Source organism: Argopecten irradians, chromosome 7 (genome assembly GCF_041381155.1).
Source record: "Argopecten irradians isolate NY chromosome 7, Ai_NY, whole genome shotgun sequence".
Classification (NCBI taxonomy): Eukaryota; Metazoa; Mollusca; class Bivalvia; order Pectinida; family Pectinidae; genus Argopecten; species Argopecten irradians.
In genome coordinates, this window is record NC_091140.1 from 22,439,646 (window position 1) to 22,454,331 (window position 14,686).

The 14,686-nt window shown below is 33.0% G+C and overlaps 1 protein-coding gene across 1 annotated transcript; it reads left to right on the forward strand.

Moving 5' to 3' along the window:
• The first annotated feature begins 12,420 nt into the window (after positions 1-12,420).
• Positions 12,421-14,409, forward strand: LOC138326864 (uncharacterized). The gene has a single exon (XM_069272852.1). The coding sequence runs from the start codon at positions 12,801-12,803 to the stop codon at positions 13,902-13,904; it is 1,104 nt and encodes a 367-aa protein (XP_069128953.1). The 5' UTR covers positions 12,421-12,800; the 3' UTR covers positions 13,905-14,409.
• Positions 14,410-14,686: the final 277 nt, after the last annotated feature.

Sequence of the window (14,686 nt, forward strand, 5' to 3'; positions counted from 1 at the left end):
CCGTGTCCTAAATTGGTATTGTAACTATATGAATACCCATTCAGTAACTAGTATGCCAAATACTAAAAGCAGTATGTAACGTTAAATGGAAATATATCTTGGCCTAGATTTCTTGGTGGAAATATACTTTACATAAAAAAACAAAGGTGCTCTTAATACACGTTTCCGTATTTCCGCTATATTTCCCCCTCCATTGTCACGACTTCCTGACATTTTTGTCTTCTTTTGTTACCCTGATATTACATATGAACCTAAACATGTGTATTATTAAAGGTCACATTTACCAATATTATAAGTGTCTTAGTTGAGAAATAATTTGTGATTCAAACTTAAAATAATTAAAAGATATTTATTTATAAGATTTTTCTTCTTCTATTTTCTTTACCAGTAGAAACCCGTTGAAAAGGCCAACTTTTCATTAAGGGTAATAACAAGATATGTAGTTTATCAAATCAAAATAAAACCCACCTTTGACTCCAGAATTCCATACTAGTAAAATTATGATGAAAGTGTATGTTAAAGACATTTCGCAAAAATGTTTGTTGGGCAGACGCTCATCATTTTTAACATTAGAATGTGTTTAAGTCAAATTTATTTGTACTTATTTACCTGTTGGATTATAAGAAAGAAACAGCTCACAAAATATTTAATGATTAATTCAGAATAGGTTCCACTGAATTGTATTGCCTAAGTTGAAATAGTATTTCATATATCAATTTTATATTTTGGTTAAAGGTTGAAGAGAGAAAAAATACAATTCTGTCATGAAATGTAAGTATTTCATCATCTATTTTTCATGAAGTGGAATCTTTTGTGGCAATATATTTGAATATTATTGCAGATAATAAACATCAGATCCTAATCAAATTGATTTTTTAAAAATGACATTAATGTGATTTTGTACATTTTTTAAATATCATCAATAGGTTTTGTACCATCATTGATGGCATTAGTATTCTTTTGAATCCTATCATGTAGTACAATGTGAATATTTAGTTATGAAGTTCATATCAAATATGAAGGCTTTTACGTTGAACTCATTGTATCTTTCCTATTTTATAAATAAAAACTACTTTTAACTTAAAAAAAAGAAATAATAATGCGTTATAAAATTATTCAATAAACTTGAAATTGTATGCTGTAGTCTTATGTTGTGCTGTGATAATACCATATTCGTCTTCTTCTAAGTAGGTCAGCGGGTGATTGTATCATCATGTCACATTGAAATGCTAAATATCAGAGTTGTTACTACCTGTCTTTTCTAAAGTCGAAATAACAATAAATCTATCAATTATATAAGTAGCTTTCACTCAATAACACATCAGGTCAACAAGTGCGAGAAATGCGGGAGATTAAAAATATAAATCTGAGAAATGTTTAGCAATTTCAGCAGAAAGATTAAAACATTTTATTTCTATTCAAATTCCATGCCGCAGTCCTGGAATTTCGCTTAGCGTGGCTTAAAGTTAAGAAACACGTAATATATGACATACGTAGACATTTCCCAGTTAAAAACGTAAAGCTTGGGTACCTAATATAGAAAACTTGCTGTCCTTTCGGTTCCCACCGATAATTTAAAACATAAAATTACTCATTTTTCTGGACGACAGTAAATTGTTGATTTGCACAAAAGTTTTATTTTATTTTATAGTTTGATTTAATGACTGGATTATATTTTACAACCGTTTGATTTTACCGCACCGAGCTTTGGCCATCAAACTCCGATAAAGTGCGCGAGTAATCTCCCCTGACTAAGTAGAGTTTATGGTGGGAGGGCCATTTAAGTGCCACTATTGAGCGTTTTTATTCCTGTTTTAAACATGTAGGCGTGTGTACCAAGTATCCACTGGACTGCTCTAGGATTTTCGTCCACCATCCCCGGGGTCCACACCACAGCAGGGGGTCCATGGTCATTGTCCATAACCTTTGGGGTCAACCAACTATTAAAAATTCCATTTTTTTTAGTGTAGGTCCTCTTTCTCGGCATGGTGCTTCTCTTATTGATTTATTTTAAATGACGTTTTTAGTTTGCGATTTTACTTTTTCTCAATATGATGTTCTGTAATTAAATTGTTTATATTTCAATTACGACTTATAAAACGTATGGTCCTGTTTTCTCAAAAATGTATGGTGAGTTTTGAAAATGAATATTTACATTAATGGTTGTTTAGAAAAGACATTAGTGTAAATAAAAGTTGATGTAACATGAGCCATAACTGCCCTACAAAGCTGAAGCTGTTCTTCAAGGACCTCTTACCAATGTTAGTACCAAACCAACCAGTGAGTTGGACTGTGTAAAAAAAAACAAAAAAAAAACAACAACAACCCTTAATCATTACTTTGGAGCTAGCTACGAGTTTTATCCGAGGTTAACAAAATAATTACATGCCATTGACCAAATAAATATGAAGATTGGGACTGTTTCCCTATTACCATTGACTAAATAGAATATCAAACAGGTCTATGTACATGTATGTTTGAATTGTCCAGTTATTGTATAATCGATCAACCGAGGGTCTCCAGCGATACTTCATAAAGGAACTTTGCCAACTTCGCACGTTTTCGTTTTCTTCATTATTGATTGATTTTATAAACATTTTTCTACTTATCCACGTACTGACTAGCATGATATGCAAAAGAAACTTTCTCTGCTAAAAGGATTTTTTTCTATGACAATCTTTTACTTGTAAATATATATCTTTAGACATAACATAGTTGAAAATGCAGTAAAGATCGTGGTGGTATGCTTGGTTTTGAACTAAAGAATAAAAGAGGGCTAGATGACACAAAGGATGTAATTTTCACTGTTTCCGCCATACACACTACAAACTAAAGCATTATCTGCCAAAAAGATATTATAAGTATGCAAAAACAAATAAGTTACACACAGTCACCGGAGAGTTTCGTGAAAAACTGTGAAAATCTCAATCCTCATTGTGTATTAAAGTTACAATAAAATGGTTTGAATCCAACAGTTCTTTTCGCTCAGAATAGTATCATATCTTAATTTTTTGTTTTTACTAATTTCACAATTTTCAGTCAAATAATATAATTCTCAGTGACTACATTGAAGGTGTAAAATAAAAAAAGTTGATAGATTATGATCGACTTCACACTTAAAATGTTTAATATTTTATCGAAGTGAAAACCTTCAAGTAACTTTTGTAACTTAAGAAAAATACTTAATCGTCTGCTCCTCTTTTTGATAGTGTAAAAATATCATTTTTCGGCGGTGGAGCATCTTTAAATAATATCAACTATCCTGTACATATTTTAATATTTATCTGTTACTCTTGTGCATTTTATTTTAGGTCGTCATGTATGTTTGTATCTGTACTTAATTTCATCTATTGACTGTAACTTTGTAAGGAATTGGCTTCATGAGTTGTCATAACTTGTGCCAAATCCTTTTTCCCCTTTTGGTAAATAAAATATGGTTAAAGTCCAAAGTACTTAATTTTGCATCACTTGGTATTTTTTCTGATTGATTGATTTTCACATCTTGATTATCGAAGATACAAACAAGATGGGATTTGGCACGAGTTAATATAATTTTTTCAGCGTCTTCTCATATAAATTCTTCGAACTAAACATTTTCATTTTACATGTATGTCTCATTGAATTTACCTCGAAATTGTTCTAGACCATAATTATAAAATACTTGTTCCTATGACGTGTCTGTGAAAACGAGTGCTGTTTCATAGTTACCAGATGTTATAATATAATTACAGTTTTGGTAATTTTCCTATTTCTTATTTATCTAATACAATGATTTACATTTTCCGAGCTACATTGAACATACTAGTATACATACTAATACATTAGAGTTATATGTGCCATAACTTTCATATTCACGAATCAAGAAAATTGCCAACATTTTGAGAATTGCAGTACTTACACTGTATAGGTTTTAGTTAAGTATAAATTCTATACTGCCAAACATCATTAGATTTACATCTGCCATGCAGTGAAATGCGTACATAGCTTGTGGTCTTCAATTTTATTTCATATTTTTACAGTGTTGTTTGTAAATTTAAAGTTATTTCTGTTTAATCATTTTTTCCATTTAAATGTTAATAAGGCATACAAAACAAGAATTTGACAATGCATAAATTTTGATTTGTAACTAAAGTTTACAAGGCATCATACATGTTTGTTTGTCTATTTGAATGATTTTCAGCAATTATTTCAGCAAAGTGGATGGTTTCAGTATATTATTGAAGAAAAATAACATTGCAAACTACTTTTACGTCCTTTAGTTTACGCTCAAAATCCTTCAGAAATATTTAATACTGGTCAACAATTTGTTAAAGGAAGAAAGAACACTTTGATCTTTATCGTATATGTGTAATTTTGTTGATTTATTTGTGTAAATAAAATATTTATTATTCTGGTATATATAGCCATGTAGATCATAGTAATGGATAAGTCTTATAAAATTATTCATTATTGTTTATATGTACATGTACCTATAATCCTTCATCCCTGGAGATCCACCTTGATACAGCTAGCAACTAACAATATATTTGTACTATGGGCAGCCTAATGAGACTTATCCAAAGTCAAATTTTGAATTGTCTCTCTGTTAATATGTTAATATGATTATCATTCTTCTTCTTTTCTTGTGTTATTTTAAAATCATCAAATATTTAAGTAAGGTAACTCCTAAGAAACTAATTATGGGTAAACACTAGTAATTACAAATATAGTTGTAACTCCACAAATCAAATATATGTGTATTTTGTGAGATTGGTTCTTGATGCCCATCAGTGGATGGCTAATTGTGTTAAACACATGTGGACTTTATAGCCTGTATCTGTTGTGGCGAATAGGACCAATATCACAAAATATACATACTATCAAGTATAGTTAGAATTATGTGATAATATTTGGTTATTATATAAAAACAAAATGAAAATTAACTGTTAATTTATAGAGTTACAATAAATATGATAAAAAATTATGTAATTCCTCATCTAGGAGTTACCTCCCCTTATTTTCATAAACCTCATCATGTATATATGTTTTATATAATTATTTGTTTGTACCACCAATATCAGGAGAAGACTATGATAAGCTACGCCTGATGTCTAATCCAATTGACACTAACATCTTTTTGTCAATAAAATATTTGGAAATTGAAATATGTGTATTTTTTTTAATATGTGTGAATTTCATTATACTTTTGCCATTCTTCATAGTTTGCTTTGCTGTTTCCTTTTTGAATACACAAGCGAATTTAACAGTTTAACTGTAAAGGCACCCCAAGTTTGATGTTCCCCCCAAAGTATCATGACTTTTCTCATGGGTACCCACGACTGAACATCAAAGTTTACGATAAACTCCATACACCCAGGTAATATAAGAAATGGACTATAGTCTTTAATGCTCATTTTCTGTTTGAGCTCAAATCAATAGGGTCGTGGCGAATGGGTTTGCATCCGTTTTAAACACGATCGGAACATAAAAACCCAAATTTCCGGAAACTTGAAAAATATATAACACTACAATAGCCTAATTCTTTAGAAACTGTGGTAAAATATCCACCGCGCAAACCGGGATTTCGTGAAATTGATTGGTTTTTGTAAAAGGGATATTTTAAATGCATCGCTGTGTGAGAGAAACACTTTCAATTTGAGTGGTTTTATGTGTTTATATTTACGCAGATCCAAACAAAGGGTTGTAATAAAATCTGAGGATCTGTGCCACCCCACCATTTAACATACCTCGGCAGTCTGGACCTTTAAACCATCAAATCAACAGATATCACTACCATCACTGCTGGCTCATCATGTATCTGAAGACCGACAGAGTGTGGTGAAGAATTAATCAGTATACCAAGTAATGTTAAACATTGAAAAATTAACATAATGATTGGTACAGCATATAAGCGCAACGGTTCTTTTCTGTGTGGTTAGAAATTAAGTAGAATACCAAGTAATATCAAGCATTAACAAATTAAGATAACGACTGGCATATTTCATAAATGCAATGACTTTTACCGATATGTAAAAATGAAATAAAAATAGAAATTGAAACACAACTGAAAGAATAGAAAAATAAGGTATAGAAATAATTTAGTGAGTTCTGTTTTATCTCTCTGAAACAAAATGATACTTTCTCTTAAAGGCCCATTACCTTTTCGGAGCAAAATATAAAGGTTTCTTAAAAAACATTAATAACATCAGAAAATGCATACCGATGACCTAAAATAAGGTTACGACACCAAACATATGCAAGATTTCCTGAGTAATATATGAAAACATTGGAGAGTCAATTCGCTGTTTTGCCGTCTGGCGCAATGATAATCAACTACAGCGCGGTACTTAGGATGACGGCGGGAAACATAATACGACCCGCTTTATGAAAATAAACATTTTATTTATTCTAATCAAATCGTTCAGAAGGTGATGATAAATGTAGTATTAACGGTAAGCTAATAACTTTTGCAACTCTACAAAATTATCGATCTTGTTTTACATTCCCATTTTAAAAATAAAAAGCCGTATGGGAAAGGTAGTGGGCCTTTAAAGGGCATCAAAACAAGTTTTCAGATTATCAAAAAATAATATGGGTTAATGACAATGGACAATGGATGATTTTTTTAATTTCAGTTTATTTTATGATGTCTTCTTTGATAGGATCAGTGATAGATTTTCATCTGTTGTATTTTGGGTCATTGACATCTGTCATCCTGATCCTATATTTTCTTTTTATTACCATTCATATTGGTTATCTTCGACTGCTGATATTTCTTAACAGGCTGGTGGATTTTCAGGTTCAAAACTTTTAAAAATATCGATTCATTTCCGTAATCGAATTCTAAAATGGTACACTTACTATATTTTGATATGGCAGATATTGTATCATAACACGATTCATTTTGCTATGCTTTAATTTATTTGGACAGCTACTAAGACTTAAAACAACAATAAATACACTGAAACTCAGTTAATTCCAACTCGAATGGATCACAACAAAAACGAGTTAATCGAGTGTCCGAATCAAGTTATCAAGTATCCAAGCAACATGTTCTATGTACTAGTTACGAGTTGTAAAGTGCTGTAAACAAGAAGATGTCAAAGGTCAATGCAAACTTATACTTACAACAGACTATTGAATAAAATCTTTTCAATAACGATACTTTGAATGCCACTGTTGGAATTATTTGAGGATACCGTCATTTCATATATTTTTACGGAATAATCCTAGAATTATATCTTAAAGTGTGATTTGGATGTTCAAATGATTAAACACAACGGAATGATCAATGGTAATTCCAAAGTTAAAGGTCTGCACGAGGAACAGAACCAGCTAATTCTTTCTTCATCGACAACATGTATATGTGATACGAATGTGGACCAAATAAGGGTATGAAGTCCTAGTCTGTATCTAGAGCAATAAGTTATCAGTATGTTGGCTAAATCATGATTAACCAAAAATCATTTTGAAAGCTTTACAAATGTTGCTTTTTATCGTCATTTCGAAAACATCCACGCAAGGAAATATCCATACAAGAAATAGGTGAAGGTGCACGTGAAGACTGTGTGTGACAAATATGTGGTAGTCATTATTGGATTGACACAAGATATTCTTGTCACAGTTTCTGTAACAAATGATATGATGTGAATCAAACTGCAAAATTATTCTTATTCTTGTATGTTATCTAAAAGCCAATTAAGCATTGAACGTCTTTCAGTTCGCATTCATAGCCAAAATTAATGCCAACCGGACAGAGACAAGCGCGCTTCATGTTGGATTTTCCTCTGTCCAGTTGACGTCTTAATAAGCGATTGAAGTTCATTGTCCATATGACTGCCAACTGCTAAGGTTACATAGTGTAACTGAAAATGTAAATATATTCGACAGCACCACAAATGTATTTAATAGCATAACTTTCGTTGTCATTTATAACTTGTCTCACATTGTTTTTCAATGATAAGAATATATGGAAATCCAACCACAAAATTTTAAAACCATCACTAGCATTGGTATTGTTTGAAGGTTTTACACTTTGAAGGCTTTAAAGAACAATACAACACACACATCTTACACATGTATCCGACTCTAGGATGATAAAGGCTAGATATAATAGACAATCAATTAAGACAACAAAAGCAAATATTTTAAAGATAGTTTTCAGATTAATCATAGAATAATGAAATTTTGAAATGGTATATGTTTCTTATGTATCGATCTCTCAGTTTGATAATATAACTGAAGTTCTTTTTGAAACATGAGTAAAGGAAGTGCATTTATCGATTTTGTTTGAGAGTATACTCTGCGTTTATAACTAAATGAATATTTGTTATTTCATGGTTGGGGTTACCTAGTATATCATCTATAATTGTTACAGTTTTTTTTCAGTTTTGTTTTCTGTTCAGACAGTAAATATGTTTACAATGTTGTATATCCTGAAAAGGTGAAAATTGGATTCTATATTTCTACAAAAAGAACAATAAGATGAATCGAGCACTATTTTGGATCAAAATATTTGTTGGTTTCGAACACTTTCGACAATCGTCTAATTTTAGTATTGGAATCATTTCTCATCCCAAATCATATTTATGTTTTTTCCAATTATCGGTTGTTCATGATGTATTTTGAATTTCTTTTTTATTGTTTTACAAATGAATCATAAATTGACAATATACTTTGATTTTTGTTTTTGTTTTTGTTCTTACCTTAAATATGATTTGGGCAATGCGGAACACAAAACGAGATCGTTGAATTCTTTGAAAAGTCCATTGTAAAATACCGTTTCATTTTGTAAATGGACGCGTAAAAGAGAATTTCTCACAAAACACCTCATAGTTCAAAGTTGATTACTGATGTTCATTACACTTGTCAATTACAAATGTAATACCCTTTTCGGACCATTTATTATAGTTGACAAAATATTTTTTTCTTGTTAAACAATAATGGTTGATGAAATAACATAATAAAATTGTTTGTTTACTTATACCATTAATGCCAATAGAGGACAAGGCGTTTATACTTCCGGACTACATGGTCTATGTGTTACTATAGTAACTAACAGTACTACTAGTATTTTCTTCTTTGGATTACGATTATTCTTGGTTTATTATTTGTTTGGTCAGCGAGGGCAGCAAACAACTAAGAGTGAATTTTACTGAAAAGTGCAAAAAAAAAAAAAAAAAAAAGGAGAAAAGCAGACGAAATAAAAGAGTTATTTATTCTCACGACCACCACCCGTCTTGTTTGTCTGTACATGTTAGTGTCTCTGCTTTCGGAGACATTGACTGTTTCACGGGTATCATACTAATCGCCGGATTAAGCCAGACGGAGATCCGTTTCTCTAGGCCGTTCACACCACGGCACAGTGAATAACATATTTATGTCTCTTTTTAGAGCACTTATTTTACGACGGGTAAATGTGGATCGGACATGCGCAGTCGGACTTTTACAGGTGTAATGGAATTCAGTTGCGTCAAGTCGGTGCGCGTTTTTATATTCTTGCCTTATACGTGATTCAGAAAACATAAAATGGCCATTTCATTCAAATAAACATAACTTTTTTCTATTATATGTAATCTCATCTATACACCGAGTTGTCCGCTAAGTGTCTGCTGGCCGCCGGCTCTGGTCTGCGTGGATTAAATCGTATTTAACGTAAGACTATTGAGGACGGTGTGGGAAGTGGAGCTACATCATTTGATATATAATTGTATAAAAAGACATTTCCCTCGGTATTTAAATTTTTAAGCAGTGATTCAGGATACTTAAACTGCGTTTTATTGACCGGTAGGTAAAAATAGGTAATGCTACTTAGCCGGCAGAGGTTAATACTCTCGGTAGGGGAAAAGACACTACTGGAAGATTTTGGGGGATAGCCATTTTTTTCGTCAAAAAATACCTATTAATTATTTCGTCTCTTAAAGACTTTAAAACACGGTAATGACACTTTCTTCTATTAAGTCACATATCAGATAGAAAAAAAAATCATTACACCGATTAATAATTCAATATTTTCTCCAGTTACCATCGTTGAATCCCTTAACTTTAAATATATCTTATTAAGGATTTTTTTTCGATAAGTATGTTGCTTTTCAATGGAGTTTGTGGAAGTTTGTAAATTCCTTATAATTAAGGAAGTTCGTGTTCTTTAACATATGATGTTTTTCAATGGAGGTTGTATAAGTTAAGCAATTCTTTAAAAGTGAGGAAGTTGATGACACTGGACCATCTTCATTGAACGAATGTTAATGAATCTTATGACTACAAGAGTGCTGTTAGAATGTGCGCATTACAAAGGAGTACTTTTAGTTCTTTTAATTTTTTTATTTATATATAAACAATAATAGCTCCTATCTAATCCAATCATTGCTAAACTGTCAATAATTCCAGAACGTATTGGTACCTCAAATTATGTGACCTTTTCCGTTAGGACCTCATTTTATATCTTAAGTCATTAAGTACAGTTAGGATGTGCCTCTCATAATTCTGTTGTTTAATTAAAATAGTTATTCCTTCCATCACTAAAAGATTTTCTATTCACAATGTAAACGGATTTAGGGTTCTTAATCAATTATTAGCAATTCCGCATAAAAAAAACTCGAAAAAACATAGATGGAAACTTGGAAAACGATTTCTAGTTTTAATAAAACAGCTTAACGGTAAAATACACATTTGGCAAATCTTTCTTAAATGACATTTCCCATATATAACCTTGTTTCATTACTAAATTAATTAATTCATTTCAACAAGATTTGGTGGGTTGATGTAACTAGTTAAACATATTTGCAATATATATATAAAAAAATCAATTAACATACAAAATGATGATAATTTCTTTTTTCCTATTTTTTTTGCTCAAATTTCAATTCACATGTACTATTTATAATTACACAATTGCTATGCTTGTCATTCAGTATCATTATCCTCCAATGATAACATGAGATCACGAGTCTTTCCTGGAATGGACACTAATGTGTACAGTAGATGACCAAGGTAAGAGTTAGAAACTGATATGAACTCTTAACCTTTCGACGTGTAAATTACCTTTTTCGCACTGAAATTTAATTGAGTATTGTTAAAAAAAACTAGATTGGCAGCATTTACAGGGATGTTATGATTATTTTAGTTGATCAGATTATTGTTGTTGTTAATATCTATGATAGCCAGACACCTCTCCCCATCCAGCTGTGGGTATTTTGGATGTCTGTCTCATCCAGCAATTAATACATACACTAGTACATGTAGTGCAAGTTTATATTTATTTCCAACACTATGTGTATTTATATCTTAATCTGATAGGTGATGAACATTTATTGAATGATATCCTAATTCTTGTAAAACATTGGCAGGCATATCCCTACGACTAAGCCAAGTCATTGCTAGTATACAAAAGGAGTTGTGTGGTTAATTTCTAAAATAGAGAAACGAAATTGATTGGCGTCATGGATTGGCTTCTCGACATTGTTCTAACCATCAGTATTAAAATACAACTCTTCGTCAAGCTTTCAGAATGATAAAAAATAGCTTTGAAACATAAATGGGGCGTTGATGCTAAAAAGAATTACTAAATATTCATGTTTATTCCAACGAGAAAGAAGTGTTTGCGTGTAAAGCAGGTACGTTTTTGTGATATTCAAGTGAACCTTTCTCGAGAGCGATTGTAAGCTTTAGATCAAGTCAATGATGGACAAGTAATTCAAAGGGAAGTCTTAAACATAAAACTGAATTAATTATCCTTTTCCTAAAGGTGTCCCAAACGCCAACAAATAGACATATTGACTGGGTTTGTGAATACAACAAGAAGCGCCATAAGACACGGAAGGTTTAAGCGATTTTTAAGCCTGATAAATTGGAGAGCTTTATGAGGTGAACATCTCGGAGAGTACGAGGACGCACCTGTACGGGAGAACAGAGTCAACACTTTATAGCAGTTTTGTCCGTGTGATGGTTCCAGCCATTCAGTGGCTGCCGTGGACCGTAAAAACTGTAAAGTTAGGACGGGGAGGGTCGCTCGCGATAAACTCATCACCATATTGGGGGGCTCCGGAGGGGCATACATGTGTCAAAAAATGAAGTTATATGAGTTCTATCTATAAGCTTTACAACTCAAAACTATCCTATGCATTCTTAAAGCATAGCGAAAGATGTCGAAATGAAAATTAAATAAAGTTGTCTAGCTTCATTGGCAACCCAATTTTGTATTTTTAATTTTTATTCACCCTTTTGAATTTTATCAACATTTTATTAATTAGTTTCACATTAAAACGACGTACTTTATGTTAAATTAGGACTTTTAGTTTGGCCAGGCCCCTTCGGTCCCCTCTGGTGGTGGATCTGGGGAGGAGATGACAGTCATTAATGAAGAGAACGTCAGAGTTGTGATAGGGATTAAAACTCGGTACACCAAATGAATATCTCAGTCGACAACTGGGTGAACGGGAGCATTAAACAGTGGCTAAACCCAGGTAAATATCCGCATTGAGTTGAGGATAAACCAATATGGCGGCATGCAAACTACGGCGGAGTTACGTCTAGATGGCCAATGACTACGGTTTTGCATTGAAAACTCATGAAAACTGTTTCACGAGAAAGTTTGAAGTGAAACACGACCATGTGGTGTAGCATGAACTCCAAGGAGAATATGACTTGTTTATCATTCACGGCTCCAAGTCTTCAATTTGCCAATGCAACTGAACAGGTTCACCAGTGTACTTGGGAAACGATTTGAATTCAACTACATATGGACTTAACTTGCCTCATTTGACGTGAAGTGATATTTTAAGACAAAGGTGTTATACATCAAAAAATCTACCAGTATCAGAATGACTAGCGTAATGTCGATGGCATTCCTATCGGATGTTGGGGAGACAAGAGCATCAACCAACTCACGACTTCACGATTCTGAGACAACAAACTTACTTAGTTTTGTTGACATGGCATCTAGTAATATAAAATTAGCTCTAGATAAACCATCTCGGTCCAAACGGAAAGTTAATCACAGAAAATATCTACAAAAACAGTTAAAGCGGTGTGGGAATTCTTCTACAGCTTATTCAGACGGTAGACATGTAGACTTACAGGGACAATTGTGTAATGGGGGCCAATCTAAAAGCTCCAGGAAGGAAACCACTCAAATAGGACTTCAAATCAAATCCCTTCAGGCTTTATTTGACCCGAAAACTTTACACGAAAAATGTTGTACTGATAAAAAATCTAAACCAACCTCAACAAAGGTTCCATTACGTAAACGTAACTTACCTCCGTCATTTTTCATTGAGCCTGCGTCTAGTCTGGAAGGGTTGGACTCCGAACAGGTGTTGCAGCCCCAAGGAAATACACCAGCAGACCTTCAGTTGTGCTCAGATGTGACAAATCACGAACTTCCGACAGATACGCTGGATTCAATCCTCGGACAGACCGAGTTACAGGAACTTCTCGCCGGACCCTGGACTGACAGTATCCGGGACAATTTCGCCATGCCTCGCTGTGATCAGAGTCTCGATACCTGCAGTCCTCGGTCATTCTCGGACAGTTCTGACGGAATGTCCAGTAGTGCGTCCATATCGCCGGGAATTCCCGACCAGAATACCGACTGGATTGCTACATTTTTATCTCAACAATCCGAAACATTCCAAACCCAGCAACCAGTGTTTGCGGACGGATTTGCATCTACTGTCCAAAGTCCGTCTATCCCTCTCGGTGACCAGAGGTTAGGTGATATAACGGACAGTCAGTCCCTGGAGGACAAACTGTTTATGGACCAGGCGTTCCAGCAGGGTCAGACTTTCCCCAGTATTACTGGTACACCTTGTGATACGACCCCACTGCCAACATTTCCACAGGCGTTCTGTAATGGTGCATCGTTACAGAACTTCCAGAACGTTTATCCATGGACAGACCCGCAGCCATGTTACACGTACTTATGACCAAATATCTTGTCATATCGGTATTTATGTGATATCTAGTTATTTTAGATAATTAACACATTGTTTCATTACTATTTAATTTAACACAATTCCATTAATATTATGAGAAGTTTTATTAATAGACACTGAATGCCTGATACGGGGGTGAAAAATAATAAATAAGAAGAACAGAATCGATTTCAAACCTAAATCAAAATATTTCTTAGGGGTTTTGATAAATTTGGGATATTATATAATTGTCTAACCAAAAGATAAAAGCATTCGAGCATACATTACATGTCATCAGAATACGATTGCTGTTATTGTTGTTTAAGTATATATATATATATACCAAGAAAAAAGTACGTGTCCATGTAGATTTGAATATGTAAAAAAACAAAAGTCAACGGCTTTCCTCTTCCTTCACCATTTCATGATGGCTCTTCAGGAATATATATATGACTGGATAGTTGCTAGTAAAACTTACCTGATATCTTACAATGTCTTATATACGAAACCATTAAAACATCACTAACATAACCACCAGTTTTATAACCATTCCTGGAAAATATCTAACTTAGCATGTCCAATAGGAAAGCATTACAGAAGTTAAGGAAATTCCCCTTACTTGTGATGTTTACTTATTTTCTCTAATGTTTTCCTATGAAGAATTATAAACTGGGTCGTGATCACCCAGGATACACACAGCAGTAAGGAAGGTGTGTGTATTTTATTGTGTTTATTGTACATAACTAATTGATTTTTTATATCACTATTACTAAATACCTATACTGTATATATTT

What these genes read in the sequence shown, in the direction of transcription:
- LOC138326864 (XM_069272852.1), top strand. Translation starts at nt 12,801, where the DNA reads ATGACTAGCGTAATGTCGATGGCATTCCTATCGGATGTTGGGGAGACA.